Source organism: Terrapene carolina, unplaced genomic scaffold (assembly GCF_002925995.2).
Source record: "Terrapene carolina triunguis isolate 2854851 unplaced genomic scaffold, T_m_triunguis-2.0 Scaffold24, whole genome shotgun sequence".
Taxonomy (NCBI): Eukaryota; Metazoa; Chordata; order Testudines; family Emydidae; genus Terrapene; species Terrapene triunguis.
In genome coordinates, this window is record NW_020664375.1 from 2,073,769 (window position 1) to 2,089,728 (window position 15,960).

Sequence of the window (15,960 nt, forward strand, 5' to 3'; positions counted from 1 at the left end):
TGCATTTCAGTGTAGACCATTAATCTTGGTACCTGCTGGCACAGGCTGGCTGGGGTAGGGGCGCCTGGAGGTGCAGCCGCTGTGGGACGCTAAAGGGGGAGATGGAGGCAACAAGGGCTGCCAGGCTCAGTGCCAGGTGCTGGGCAGACGATGGCGGCAGAGGCAACGAGGCAGGGTGCCGCAGCCAAAGCCGGAGCAGAGGCAGTTGCCCGGATCCCACCAGCCCCATGACCGAGCTCAGGTGATGGGGGGCCAGGCTGGATCTTCCGGAACGGGAAGAAACAGCGACCCTGGGGGCGGGAGGGACAGGCCGGCCTGCACCGTGCGGGGAACTGCCACGGGGCACCAGCCCGCGGGGAGGGGTCATTCCCCCCCCCGTTGCCCGGGCTGCCGAGCTAGGTCACACTCGGGCCGGACAGGTCACGCCGCGCCCCGGTTATATGAGCAGTTTCTCTCCCGCACCCACCGCTGCTCGCAGCGCTCGAGCCTGGGCCAGGCCGGGCCGGGCCGCGCCTCCATTAGACTCTGCGCAGCACCGCCGGCAAAGCTCATAACATGGCGGCGGGCCCGCGCAGGGCCGCCCACGTGACCTAGATTCCGGCTCTTTTTGGAGAGAACGTTCCGTACCCGCGCGAGAGAAAGGCTGACTGAGCGTTCTCGCGAGCTCTGAGTCGAGGGGAGGGGGAGTGCAAAAATATCTCGCGAGACTTCGGGAGCTTTTTCTCCTAGAATCCGGAGGAGATCTCGCGGTATCCTCCAGGAAAGCCGAGCGGCTCCGCTTGGGGTCATAGAAGCCCATGGTAGGAGATCTCGCGCGACGTTTCTGGAGCCTCATCCGTCGAAAACCGAGGGGACGAGCCTGCGGAGATCTCGCGATAGTCCTGGATTCCTCCCCTCCCTTAATACACAGTTGCCGGTTCTCTCGCGAGATCCTTGCTGCCCGGGTGGGGGAAGGGATCGAGCCGGGAGGGGGCGTAGTTTGCGTGCTGAAGTCAGCGCGCTGGCAGGGAGGGGGCGGGGGTATATAAGGGCCGGGCCGAGCTGGGGGGGTTTCAGTTAGAGAAGCGAAACGATTCGAGGCGAACAAGCGGTAGCAGCGGCGAGTTCGAAACCCGGCGAATCCGATTCTCTAGACGCGGAGCGCGACCTCCCGAGACGATCTCTCGTTATGAGTCATGTGGCGGTGGAAAATGCCCTCAGTCTAGACCAGCAGGTGAGGGACCGGCGGGGCCGGGCGATAATCGACGATGGCGGCGGGGGAGGGAGCAGCATCGAGTCACGATTGGCCTGAGACCTGCGAACTCGGCATCAATTCTCGATGATGGCGTCGCGAATTTTTTTTTCTTGTTTACCCCCCCCGCCCGCCGCTTCTTGCGCATTTAATTATTGCGCAGTTTCCGTCGTGGGGCGACTAATCGCCACGTTGGTGTCCATGACGGGGCCGGGGCGAGGGATGGACGGATGTCTTCTGGCCACCGGGCTGCGCGTGTCGCTGCGGCCTGGCGAGCAGGCCCCAAGCCCGGCTTTTGTGTGAAGCCCGGGACCCCTGGCGGCGGCTGCGAGGAACGGCTGGGGAGGGGGGAGAGACAATGGCGGCCATTGTGCGTGTGACGGAGGCAGGCGGCGGGCTGGGCCGGGCCTTTGTCTCGCGCGCTCCGGGATGGGCGCGCGGGGGGGGGGGGGGGGGGAGAGGCTCCTTTGTTCTCGCGCCCGCTCCTGCCTGCCTGGGCCCCAGTGACGCAGCTGGGCCAGAACGTAACTCACACGCTGCCGGCGAGTGTCGCGGGCGGACCCGGCTTCGCGCTGCCTTCTCCCTTCCGTCCCCCCCCCGCGGGCGGAGCCTCTGGTGGCCGCATCTAACGAGGGGATAGGGGGGAAGCCCGGTGTCGCAACGGGCCCGCGGGTCTCCCGTATCCGTGCCGCGGGGTGGGGACTCTAGCCACGTGCCTGAGCGCGGGGAGGAAGCGGCACAAGTAGCCCGGGGAGCCGAGGCAAGCCGCGCGCTCGCCCGTTACCCCGAGTCTGGCCCTCGCTGGGCGGCGCTGTGACGGGGAACCCGCTCCCCTCTCCCCGGCTTTTACCACTGCGGCAGCCATCTCAGTGCGGCGGTGCAGCAGGCGCTGCAGGCTGGGATTTCAGATACTGCAGGGAGCAGCCGCTCCGCTAATCCGGCGACCGGTCACGTGTTTCCTCGGAGCAGGGACCGGCTGTCTGACCTACTTCGAGAGGAAATGTCAGGACAGCGGCTGCAGCGACTCCCCTCCCCCCCCGTCAATAATTATTAGCCTAAAATGGCAGGCTGTGTTAAGGATACAATTGAAACTTCGAATCGGAGAGAAATCTGCGCTTGGTTACCTTCTCCCCCGATCCACTCCCCAGAATTGGAATGACACTTGCTGCCTACTGACACCCTTGTTATGACAAGCAAGTCTAAACACCATGCCTCTGAAACTAACAGCGCATATGCTGTGTCCTTTGTTTGCGTAGGATTGCAAAAAATAGCAAATTTTATTTTTAAGTGGGAGTTGAACATCTGTTAGCTAAATGGAAGGCCCACCCCCCCCATAAAAGTTAGTGTTGACATCAAGAACAGTGTTCACATTGAAAGTTTCTTCCTCTTACATAAAAAAAGCTAAGTGGAAATGGCATGCTGCCAAGAACCCTCCTCTTACACGACCATAGTTTCAGAGACCACTTGTAGACATTTTTGTGAGGTACTTCAGCCTTTTCCAAGAAAATCGTAGTCCTATAATTCACTGGAATTTTTTTTTTATAAATGGTAGTTTGTGCAACTAGTAGGCTACCTAACCTCACTCCAGGTTGAATCTGGAGTTGTGCCAACTACTGGCAAATCACAGCCTCCTAAACTAAAAATCTAAAACAACTCCTTCCTAGTGCTTAAGGCCTAGATTGAATGCCATGTAGTCACTTTGGAAGTGTTACTAAAGCAGTGCCTTCCTACCCCCATACTTCTTTTTTTAGTAAAAGGAAGACAGCCATCTTGTATGATTACACAAAAACCAAACTTTATTTATTGTGTCTGAAAACTCTTGTTCTGGAACAACCATGGCGGGTTTTTTTTTCTTTTTCTTTTTTAAGTGTGTATTGGGAGCCTTTCTATATTCATTAGAAAAATGCTGCAAGGATGCTTTATAGAAAGTGTTCCTATGGTCCTAAAAAAAATTCAGTAGCATAAGAGGGAAATTACTGGAGTTCTTGATTTGATTATCTTAATTGTTGAATTGCAAGTACTGAGAGCTAGGTTCTGGTTATCAAGCAGCCATTGAATGTGGTGCACATTCATTTGTGGGCATAAAAGCATTCGAAAATTGAATTGTCACTGGGCTATGAAAGTAGAATAGCACCAAAGATCATGGTGTCAGTTTTAACACTTTTTTTACTACAATTGCTCTTCCTGTACGCTAGAAGCTTGCTTGTTCTTATGAACCTCTCCGGTGCTCCAAACCAACCCAAGTTTCATTTGCCATCAATTCATATCATGTCATTAAGAATTAGATTACTATGTGTTAATATAAACTACAGGAATACTATATTTATTTTATTTATTTATTGATAGTTTGCTGGTCTAGACCTGAATTCCTCAGACTCTCAGAGTGGTGGAAGCACAGCAAGTAAGTATATGTCTTGATGTACATGTTCTCTTTTGGCTATACCCAGTTCTATAGTTAGAAAAATAGCTGCTGCTTGTTCTGTACAGCTTTGAAAAACGCAACCCATTTCTGGGCCTTTATTTAAAAATGACTTAATGTAAGGGGGGGAAACTAAAGGGGGGGGTTGTTTTTTTTTTTGGGGGGGGGGGGATGTATTGGATCAATGAGTAGTATAGGTTAATACTCCTTCCCTGTTTAAAGGCAAAACCTATTCAGATCCTTCAGGATTTAACTTGATAGAAGCTGGTCTCCAAGTTTGAGACTAGTTCTGGTTTTCCCCACCAGGTATGTCTTTGAAGCAGGTGTTTAGTTAGAAGCTAAGCTGCATGGGGGGGGGCCCTTCAACTCAAATTTAGTTGCCTATTGGGGCCGTTTCTTGTCTTGCATAGGCATCTTTTCATAGTGGTTCTGGGATGCCAATCTACTTCCACTCTAAGTCAGTTAATGGAGTGTTGCTTTGAAGACCTGAATTGCATCTTCTGGCATATGGAATTAATAGCATTTCTGGGAGGCTCTTTACTGCAGCACAGGACTGAGGCCCTGATATGGGTGGTGTCAGTAGGGGAATCTTCCTTTTGATTGTATGAATTTCACATTTGATTCTTATATAAGAATTACACTTAAAGCAAGGGTATCTTAGTGTTCTCTTCTGCTGAGGTACTAAAATTTGGAGCAAAGGAGTGATCATTTTGCTTCTAGTAGTGCTCTGAAAGGGGATGGTGGATTGTCTTTAGATATTTAGAGAGCTCAACATCTCCTGACAGCATCTGTATGTGACTGATGTTGCTCAAGTAGTGTTATAGCCAGTGCCTAAGCTATCTGGCATCCATTTCTTTGCTCCTTAAAACTAGGAGTGCTATATAGAGAGAACATCCCTGGGTGGTAAGTAGAACGTCTTACTATACTATACTCAAGCCCACCAAATAAGCCATATTCTCTAGAGCAGGGCTCGGCAACCTTTCAGGAGTGCTGTGCCGAATCTTCATTTATTCACTCTAATGTAAGGTTTCGCCTGCCAGTAATGCATTTTAATGTTTTTAGAAGGTCTTCCTATAAGTCTATAATATATAACTAAACTATTGTTGTATGTAAAGTAAATAACCTTTTAAAAATGTTATTTATAAGCTTCATTTAAATAAATTAAAATGCAGAGCCGCCCGGACCAGTGGCCAAGACCCAGGCAGTGTGAGCGCCACTGAAAATAAGCTCCCATGCTGCCTTTGGCACAGTGCCATAGGTTGCCTACCCCTGCTCTAGAGAGATGCAACAAGATGTCCTTTCTGAAAGGTCACTATTGGGGAGGCTCAGCAAGAAGCATTTCAATGGACTTACTAGGGAAAGTCCTCTAAAATGGTATTGTGTAAGGTCAATGCTTCCTGAAGTGTCAACATGCTAAAACTGAGCTCTACCCTTGGTCTCAGAAGTTGAAAGTCAGAGGGTTGGATCAAATCTAGCTAGCCAAAATGCTGCCAAATTCCACTGACCAAGGAAAACTGGAGAACCAGCCAATTCTCTGCTATGAAGCCATAAAGCACATAGATGACTGAGGCCAAACAGCACTCTTAAATTTGTGTTGAATAGAAGGGGATGGCAAATACATTCTTGTGAAACAATGTACAGCACAAATGCCTACGTCATAACTGCGCTGTCTTGGGCGGCTTTTGAAGCCTCTAGAATTGAGGCAGGTTCTATGGGCCTTACTTGGGATGGTGTATTTGCATGAAGAGTCCCCTAAGAGGCAGGTAGTTGAACCAGATCTTTCTCAGAATAGACACTTTTGGTGGAGAAGACACTTTAACAGATGTTGCTACTATATATTTGTATGTGGTTCTTTAACAAAACTAACTAGTGTCTGTTCTTCTTTTTAGAAGGTCGATACATTCCTCCTCATTTACGGAATAGAGAACCTTCAAAACAGGGTATGTGTGTTTTTGTTTGTTTTGTTAATGTGTTGGCATTCCTTAATGCCAATATACAGCAAAGGGCAACTGCAAGTACCAATCATGCTTGAATTCTCATCTCAATAGTAAGATACGCATTTCAGATTTTTGACATTTTACACTAATCTTCATAGTGTCAATGACTTTTTTTGGCTAGGTTGTTCGTTACATAGTCATAAGTCTTCTGCTTTCATTGGCTGTATCACTAACTTAAACACTAAATTTGACCTTGGCTGTAGTTGAACTGTCACTTGATTATATTGTGCAGGATGTCTACCAAGCCTGAGACTACATCAGCTTCCAAGTTGCATAGGTCATAATCAAATGACAGTGTTGAAGCAAGATGGACTCTTAATTTTACAAATAAATGATTGTTTTGCTGTAATGATCTGGGGTCAGCCATATCCATTCTAATCACTCATTGGTGCTAGTGTTAGGAAATCTCTTGAGTGCAGTGTGATATCTCCAAAAATTGGTTTAACTTCACTCCTGCTGTCACTTCTGAGGAAGTATACAGTCTGGATCCATTTTCCTGGGGATAGGAGGCACGTCTCAATTCCTACGCCGGAGATTGATAAAATTCATACTGTTGCTGGCTGGCATTGAGTAGTAAAAATGATTCTGGTACACTTCAGTTAAGATTCTGTGTAATGTCTTTTTTATAAAAAGAATAATCCATGGGCAATAGCAGCAGTGCAGTATCAACAGTACCCGTGTCCTTTTTCCTATGGCCCAAAACTGCAAACTTGTTTCCTGCTGCCATTGGGAAACATGGAATATATGAGAAACTGTGGTTTATATATGGCTTATGAGGGGGCTGCTTACTATAGAATAAATTGAGACTTACATCAGATAAAATGGAGCTGTCTGATCTTTACCTGATCTATGGACAGTTCACAGTTTTGGGAGGGTAGAAATTACATCCCTGTCAATGTAATACATAGGAGGGGAATCCTTAATTCTATTCTTTTCCTTCTTAGGGCAGGTCCACACTAGGGCGGGGGATCGATCTAGGAAACGCAACTTCAGCTACGAGAATAGCGTAGCTGAAGTCGACGTTTCCTAGATCGAACTAAATTTACTTACTGCGGGTCCACGCGGCGCAGGCAGGCTCCCCCGTCGACAGCGCTTCCTCCTCTCGGCGAGCAGGAGTTCCGCAGTCGATGGGGGAGCGCTTCTGGGATCGATCTATCGCTTCCAGATGAGACGCGATAAATCGATCCCAGAAGATCGATCTCTACCTGCCGAATTGGGCGTGTAGTGTGGACCAGCCCTTAGTGAGTCTGAAAGAGGTAAGTCCTTCAGACAGCTCAATGAGTGGTATTTGCACACTACTGCAGTAGTGCGTGGTCATGATATGCACTGAGTAGGTGGAGCAAAAATGGCACAATCCCTTGTCAGAAATGACAGCCCAATAGTTAGAATTGGGCAGCTAAAACTACAGTACATGGCAATGGGTATTACTGAAAAGTGTCAGTCAGCTGTGTCACATTACTTCATGCAACTTGCTAGTGGAAAGAAGACTGACAAGCTTGAATCAAGTATTTTGCTAAATTTAGCAAAACCACCACTGTAATCCAAGAAACTACTGTGTATTCTGTTACTCTTAAAATTAAAGAGTATGCCTTAAAATTTTTACTGTCCAATCTTGACTAGTTAAAACACATATAAAGCATCTTAAAAATAGAATTAATGTAACTATCTAGCAATCTACTTAACTTAGCAACTCAGCTTTTGATAACCTAGTGAAATCTAATGGAGATGCCAGTATCAATTCACTTCTCAACATTAGATCTAGTCTAAAACACTATTCCTGGGATAATGGCACCAATTGATTTTTGGAGATACTGAAATGGAAATTTGACCTTTTCAGCCTAGTACTCCTGGAGCCACTTAGCAAAAACCATAAACAAACTTATTCTGCTTGCAAGCACTTCTAAAAATTCAAGGTTAAAACTGTTGAGCAGAGCACTTGCTTATCTCCAGGTTTGTGGCTGTTGAAGCATACCCCTCCATACTATAACTAGCCTTACCGTAACATTAAAATACACCTTTTTTCCTTAGGTAGGTATTGCCTAAAGCAGCACAAAGTCAGCCTGTTTCAGTTGAATATGCTGGAATGTATAAAGCCTTTGCGGCTTAACAGTGGTCTGGGAAAGAAAATTGTTAATTCATGATTAAATCAATGGATTCATAAGTGATAGGATGGGCCAGACCTAGTAGAGTGAAGTCCCAAACCTCACTGACTGCTCAACTACAGGAAGGTGGAGCCAAAGTGCTGCTGATACTTCCCCCTTCAATGCATGGTAACTCATTCTAAATCCCATTGGCATTGTTTATGGATGGTTTTTTCCTTTAGCCCACAACTTTCCAAACTTACCCATGGCATAGCCCTGAGATTATGGGGATGCCACTGCTTCAGCTTACTACAGATGGCAGGAAATGCTCTAGTCTGCCTCCAAGATTTATAAAAAAAAAAATGTAGCTTCTATGCCATATTTCTTTGGAGGGAGACTCTTCAGGCTGCAGTTACTGATGGGAGAAGCCTGGTGCAGTGGATCCAAGGCCACGTTGTTGGGTAGAAGAGAGCTGCTTCTCTGCTTCCGCCTTATTTCTAATGTGGGTATATCCTTAAAATGCTCTTCTGAATTGCCTATGGAGACCATCTTGCTTCACTTGCAGTAGAATCCTTTGGTTTACCAATTCCTTGAATGGTAGAGTAGGTGGAGTGTTCAAGTAATTCTGAAGTGGAAGTGATTCAAATGCTTGCTGGCCCAAGGTAATACTTCTTAAAGAGCAATGGTAGAAATCATCCTTTAATAGGGTTTATATTTCACTAACTGGCTAAAACATTGTTCAATATTACTGGATGAAATGAGATGCTGTACTGTTCAGCTGACTCATGAATGTGCCAACCACTTTCTATATGACATGCATGGGAGAAAACAAAAGCCTTTAACTTGTGGAATTTTCTGTCCTCTATGGAAATCTGCCTTTTTTTTTTTTTTTTTTTCCCCTCCAATTCTTTTGTAGCCATACCAGGCACTTAAGTTTCATCTCTGTAATTTTAGCTTCTCTGTAATGCCTCTTTGATAATCAGGTTGATGGAACTATGTCTGATTGGAGAAAGTATAGAATACATTCTGTGTCTTGAGCTTTCTTTAAGCCTTTTGGTTTTGACTCTGCTATATACCTGGAGTTTTCATGGCTCTCTTTACGACAGGAAATATCTGTAGCTACATGAAAAACTACTATTCCAATTCAGGGCCACCACCAAGAAGCTGTAAGTCCATATCATCAGCGCACTGATGAATAACTATGCTATTCTATAGCATGAGTTGAAACTGGCTATACAGCAGTGACTTAATGAACTAACAAGTGATGTTTGATTTTTTGCGTGTGGTTTTTTTTCCATTTTCATTTTAAATTGGCAATCATCCTTCCTGACTGGATTTCAGCTGTTCTGGAGATATGTATACTAGCTGCTGCTTGGCTTAAAATGTTTTTATGTAACACAGTAGTCAAATATCTTAGGTCTGTAGAATCTGTTATAGTGAGCTTATATTAAGAATGTACACGTATCTGGTATCCAAGCTTCCAAAACACAGCTGGCCATTGTTCATGGGCTGTAGTTGATAGTAACCTTTTAATACCAACTCTAAAGAAGTAGAAAGACACGAGTATGGATGAAATCTTGCTTTTCAGTAGTCCCGTAGGGCTACACTGGTAAGAAATTGCACCCTTGTAGACTTCTCCTTAGGGTAGTTGTGCTCTTAGCCAAATCAACTAAGCCAGTAGCATTCTGCATTTAATCACCACGGATGAAGAGTAGGTTTAAAAACCAGGTTGGTTGGTTTTTATTTTTATTTATTCCCCCCCCCAAGCCTTTGTCCATTATACCCTATTACAACATTTAGCATGGCTTTCTCTAGAACTTGTCTACTGAGGCAAAGTGGTCTAGTACTAGTAATGTAGGGGATGAAAGGTTGCCATTCCATTTACAGTGAAAGCCTAGTAAAATGATTTTGGCAAAGATTACCAGTAAATGATTATAAAGCCAAGGTCTCAACAAACTCTTGCAGGATAAGTCAACTCGCATCAGACCTTTATTTCTAACAAACATTGCAGTTCTGTTTGCACCATGGTTTGAGAATTCTCTGTATTTGGAAACGGATGAAAGCCATCATGCATAATGAGACTCAAAGTTAAAATTGACTTCCACTGGCTTATTTGAGTTGCACTTGCTCATGCAGAAGAAAGTGTGTGCAGTCTAACTTGGACACTTGCATGGGTATAAATGACACTTGGTAAAATCCTGTATGTTGCTTGCCATGTTTTTCCATCACTAGTGTAGTTCACAGTTTAAAATACTGTCTCCTAGTTGTTGCTAGTTAACGGCACAGTTCATTCCTTAAGCTTGTAATCTGTTCTGCTTGCCTTCACAAATTTAAGATTACAATTCACTCAGACTGAAGACTCGCTCTAAATACTACTTTTTCTAGCTACTATGATGTTGACTGCCTTGGTATAGATGTGGCTGCATGTCTCTTTACTAAGGCCTGGTTGAAACAAAGCTATGCTATGTTAACTGAAAGCTGGACTGACTTTTAAAACTGGCACAGCTTTGTGTGGTGACACTAGGTCTAAACCTTGCTGAAACTAATTCACTATGCCCATGTCTTGCTGGGTCATTTCCGATATGAAATAAGAATATCAAAATCTTCACCTTCTGGGATCTGTTACTTTCTGTACCAGTGAAATCTTAACATAGCAATTGAGATCTCTCCAGAAATGCAGCAGTTAACTCTCTGGACCCAGTCATTGATTCATTGCTAACCATCTATTCCCCTTTCTTAAAACCAGTTCTTACTATGACCTGTCTTCCAATACTGCTTTGCTTATGTGACACCGTATACTACACTATAGTCCAAAATTCTTAGGAGTTCATCCTGTGTAATTGTCTTCAAGTGGGGAAAAAAAACTACTAAAATCTGGCTTTCCTGACTCTTAAAGGAAGCCTGATGGCTTGGTTTAGTCTCACCTGTTAACTAAGGAGCAGATAAAAGGTTGGAGGGGAGAATCTTTAATCTCCCTCAATTACTATTTTTTTCAGAGCTATTCTCAACTACCTGGAGTTCTTCCAGCAGGCTCCATCAACTTCTAGTATGGCAATAACCATAGTGCACAGCATACTCTTGATGTTTGCTCCAGTTCACTAACATCTGACCTATCTAACTAAACTAGCTTTCAAAGGAGCCTTTTCAACAAACTCAGATTTGGTTTTGGCTGAGTTTGGAATCTCTTCTCCATAAGAGTTAACAGTTTGAACAATGTTTAGTAAATTAGAGAAACTGTTCTTGCTGTGCATCCTTCCCAATAAAGTGGTCTGTAGCCCCAATTAGGGATAGGGACCTAAAAGGATCCCCTGCCTTTGGAAGGATTCTCTATTGCTGCAGCTTTTTGCATTCTGGCAGTAAAGGTTACATCACCTCTGGATTGGTGCTATGGAGCTTGCAAACTGCTCACTGGCATGAGTGACATTTTCCTTTAATTGTTTCACTTTTTATTCTCTGCCAAAGATTCCCCCAACTGGGACTCTGGTCGCGGAGGTAATGGCTATATGAATGGCTATGACCGAGACAGCCGGATGAATGGCTATGATCGTGATCGCAATGGGTTTGGATCTAGAGGAGGATCTGGACATGATGACAGAGGTGGGCGAGGGGATTGTTAAACTGTCACCTTTCAGCCAACAGCACTCCTGCAATTTGGTGTGGAGACAAGATAACTACTGTAACAACTATAGAATAGTTTTCCTCCCAAAAGTTTCGGTTTGGTTTAAATTTGTAGCATGTGAAACTGAGATCTCACATGAATGCTAGTGGCTTATGAAGTTGGACTTAGTGCATATGGTACTGGTTTAGTTCTGAGCTGCCTGTCTTCACCTACCACGATACAAGAAATGGGGCTTACAGGCCTTAACTGAGAGTGGGGTGCCATTATGTTTGTTGCTGCTATATTATACATGGATAGAAGGTCTGCTTTGAAGAGTTTACACTAAATGGAGAATACAAAAGGTGGGAGTCTGCTGCAGTTTACAGTCTAAAACTAGAGTAATGCTGCCAAAGTGACTTCCCCAAGGTCATGCAGGAAGTCTGTACTTAAACAAGGAATAAAACTGATTTCGTGGTTCCCAGTCCAGTGCCATAACTACAAACGAGTCTTCTAGCTCAAGTTGAGTAATCAAAACATCAGATTCTGAACTTTGCCCCTGGAAAGCACCCACAAAATGACCGAGTACTCTACCACTTTTTCAGTGTTGCTTGTGTGTAAGGGATGCCTTAAAACAGGCACTCCTCTATTCATTAAGCTGCCTTGCTAATAAAGGATTTTCATGTTCATTGATCTACATTTTTGAGATGTTAGACTGCAGATTGGCTGGCCACAATACAAATATGGTCCTAAAACTATTCCCAAATCAAAACTAATTCAAGTGTCAGTAAGTGCTTTAGTGGCTCTAAATTGCATATAACTATCACAAAACTTCAACTTTGTCCTTAATGACGCCATACATCTACCTCACTTTTAACCCTCCTGGTGTGGTTACAGGAAGAGTTGTTTGGCTTAGTATTTCATTTCCCATCTCAAAACAGGTAAGAAAGAAAGATAGGGTCAGTCTATATCGGGGTCTCAAACTCAGATGACCCCGAGGGCCACATGAGGACTAGTGCATTGGCCCGAAGGCTGCATCACTGAAACCCCTCCCCCCCCGCTGCCTCTGGCCCTGCTCCCACTCCACCCCTTCCAATTAGGCCCCGCCCCTGCCCCATTCCAATCCCTTCCCTGAAGTCCCCACCCCAACGCTACCCCCAGGGGGTGCAGAAACGGTGCAGGAGGGGTGTGGGATGTGGCAGGGGCCTCAGGGCAGGGAGTTGGGGTGCAGGATGTGGCAGGAGGCTCAGGGCAGGGAGTTGAGGTGTGGGATGTGGCGGGGGGGCTCAGGGCAGGGAGTTGAGGGTGCAGGAGGGGTTCAGGGTGTGAGCTCCAGCTTGGTGCCGCTTACTTAGAGCGGCTCCGGGGTGGCAGCGGAGCTCACTGGGGCCAGGGCAGGCTCCCTGCCTGCCTTGGCCCCGGCTCCATGCTGCTCTGTTCCAGGTGTCCCTGCAGCCCGAGGGGGGAGGTGCTCAGGCTTCCCTGCTTGTGCGGCAAGCCACTCTTCTAGGTAGCTCCCATTGGCTGCGGTTCCCTGTTTCTGGCCAATGGGAGCTGTGGGGGGCAGTGCCTGGAAGGAGGCAATGCCAGAGCCCTCTGCCTCCTCCCCCCGGCCCAAAGGGGCATGCTGCCGGCTGCTTTGGGCGCTTGCAGCATCAGGAGGCAATCCCATGGGTAGGCAGAGGGGGGATGGGGTGGGAGCAGCAGGAGGGGCGGGGGGAGCTTAGTGGGCCACACACAAGAGCCCTGCGGGCTGTGTGTTTGGGACCCCTGGTCTATATTATGCAACCTGTAGGATCTTTTTTGAATGAGCCTTCAAGAGCAGGATAATCAATTTCAAAACTTCTGGATGCAAAGAGATAATTTTACACATATGTAGTGACCCCTTCACTTTTGGGTGGGAGCTAGGGAGTTTTGCCTGCTTTTCTTGTAGGGGCTGGAGAAATTTTGTTGTTCTCTTCAGCAGCCAAAGGAGGTTGGAGCTCAGATTTACGTACAAGAAGGAAAAAACAGCTTGATTCTCCAGCTCCAAAAGTTAGACTTTTCAAGGGTAGCATTTTGTTATAGTTTCAGTTTTTGTTAACAATGTATACTAACATAGCGATTGAGCCAGTCATTGGTATCTTGTTATTTGGAGTACTATGAAATTCTAAGGAATGAGCTACTATGGCTGGGGTCTGGTGAAGAGTGGCTTCATGAAGTGCCTGTGGACATTCCTTCCCAGAATATTAGACTAGTAAATTAGAGCTCAGTGTGCTTTAGATTAGGTTTTTTTAACTGCAGCAATTTGGGTACAATTCAGGTTATGAGCACAACATACTGAGACTATTTTATACTAAGTCGGGGTAGCCACGTTTACTGACCCTCCAAGTCGCATATAACAATCTCAGAAGTTCAAGAGCTGGGATGCGCCTGACAAGGCTCAGGGCTTCAGCCCTGCTCCTGCTACAGCCCCAAGCCTTGGCAGGTGCACCCCACGGGGCTGAAGTCCCAACCCCCCACCCTGCTGCAAGCTTCCCCCCCCCCCAGGTCTGGTAGGTGGAGAATTTTGGGGGTGGCAGTGGTCAGAGCTGCACTATAATGGTAAGAGCCACATGTGGCTCACAAGCCACAGTTTGGCTATCTCTGTACTAAGTCCTTGTTTTTATGTAGTTAACTAGTGTAGATTTAAATAACTGCATAGTTGGACTCTAAAATGTGAATCTCTTGCTTGACCTGTCATTTCATTAGTACTGTACAACTTTCCAGTAGTCTCTAACTACATGAGTATAGCTAGCCATGTGTCTGAAATCCATCTCCTGTGCTAAATCACTCTAATAATAAAGTGCGGGGGTGGGGAGAATGCACTCTGTTGGAGTTCTCCATTTGGCTAGCTCCTAACCCATGTGCACCTTCATGGTGGCTTTAGATTGAACAGTCTTTTGCTTGTTAAAATTGGTTTGTTACCTTGAACAGAGACCTATTGACTTTTATGACTAGAAAAATAACCCTTTTTTCTTTCCATGTCTAGGATTTGACAGTGGGTGGAATTCTGGTAGAGACAAGGATGCATACAGCAGCTTTGGTGCTCGGAGTGACCGTGGTGGAAAATCAAGCTTCTTTAGTGAACGTGGGAATGGGTCAAGAGGAGGAAGGTTAGTATCTTCTTGCTCCATGCAGAGCAAAACTAACTTTTTTACATCTGCACTAATAACAGTTTTGTGGTAGAACTGTGATCTTGCCTCATTCTAGCTTCAGGTCTCAATATGACATGGAAACAGGGCTACTTAGTAATTTGGGGCAGCAGAATGAGAACCCTGCTTGGAAAACTAGCCTTTCAGGATAGGCAGTATTGTAAATAACTTAAAGCAGTGTTTCTCAATCTGGGGTCATGAGCAGGCTGGCATTAGCAGGTAAGAAGCAGGGCAATTGCCTAGGGCCCCACAAAACTAAATACGTGGTTTCAGCCCCGTAAGGCAGCTGATTCTGGGAACCCCATGCTGCAGGGTGGCTGAAACCCCAAGCTTAAGTTAGGGGTTGCCAGCACAAAGGTTGAGAAACGCTGACTTAAACTGAGTGAATTGGTTTGAGTCTTTGGACTAGCTAATGACATTGGAGTTGTAGTGATTTGCCACTTCTGTGGCATGGCAATAGGATGCTTGCATCACAGGTGAACACTTACTAGTTATTGGGAGTAAGTGCTTAATGTAAAATGACAAAATTGAAGTTAGAATGTTCTCAACATTTTTTTCTCATTAAAAGTGTAGCTGAGAACAAAATCTGAGTGAATTTAATAAAACAATTGGGTAAGACTCTTGCAGGTTCTCTCCCTTTATTTGGTCAGTTCTAAACACCTCATGTTTGTATGCACAAGTGTGGTGAGAATGACCTTTTTCGCCTCGTTAGTCCTGTATCCTGAATTTTCTCAAACATGGTTTACCAGACCTAAAACTAAACGCAACCCAGGTAAGGACTCTTTTCTACCTTTTATCCAAAGCCCATTTTACAAAGAGGGAGCTTGCCTGTATAATGCAATCATTGACATGGCAAAGGGCCAAGTGTACTTGAATTTAGAAAATTTCCATTTGTATGAGCAATAAAATGTAGGAGCAAGTTAAACTTGCCAGTTGTGAATTTTTACTATAAAGTACATTCAATGAATTAACATTGCTTAATGTGCCTCCCCTTTGTACAAAACTGTCACCTTTCTAGAACAGGTGTCCACTAAAACACATGTAAAAGGGAGAATTCTGAATTGCCATTCTACAGGTAAATGTCAGTTTCTCTCAACTTACAAACTTTTTAATTTTTTAAAATACTGTTACTTAACTCCTATAACTAGTTAGCTTCCTATTTTGATTAGGCTTATGCTCTAGTTTATAAACAATTGAGCAGTTAATGTATGAAGCAGCACTGTTAAATTTTCCCCTAAAACATGAGTCACTAACTTTTACCGAACAAAGTATATGTAATGTACACCAGCTCACCCTGTTGAGTACACCCTACTTTGTTGAATTTGATTCCAGATTTGGAATATAACACTACCTTATTTTACCTAATGTGGGAATTAATATGCAGCTAAACATAATGGGCCTCAGTTTGCATGTCCGACAACCACCCTTGTTGAGCTAGATTTCTAAATAGGTTTTTTGCTGTGT

The 15,960-nt window shown here is 45.3% G+C and overlaps 1 protein-coding gene across 4 annotated transcripts in view; it reads left to right on the plus strand.

Moving 5' to 3' along the window:
• The first annotated feature begins 1,055 nt into the window (after nt 1-1,055).
• Nucleotides 1,056-15,960, plus strand: part of LOC112116989 (DEAD-box helicase 3 X-linked) — a 36,695-nt gene continuing 21,790 nt past the window's right edge. For 2 of the 4 annotated variants that reach the window (XM_024214785.1, XM_024214786.1), the window contains exons 1-5: nt 1,056-1,213; nt 3,578-3,632; nt 5,540-5,590; nt 11,191-11,325; nt 14,334-14,457. In XM_024214785.1, the coding sequence (XP_024070553.1) occupies nt 1,169-1,213; nt 3,578-3,632; nt 5,540-5,590; nt 11,191-11,325; nt 14,334-14,457 (410 nt within the window). In that variant the 5' untranslated portion in view covers nt 1,056-1,168. The remainder of the gene's footprint in view (nt 1,214-3,577; nt 3,633-5,539; nt 5,591-11,190; nt 11,326-14,333; nt 14,458-15,960) is intronic. The other 2 variants (XM_024214787.1, XM_024214788.1) reach the window with 1 other exon arrangement.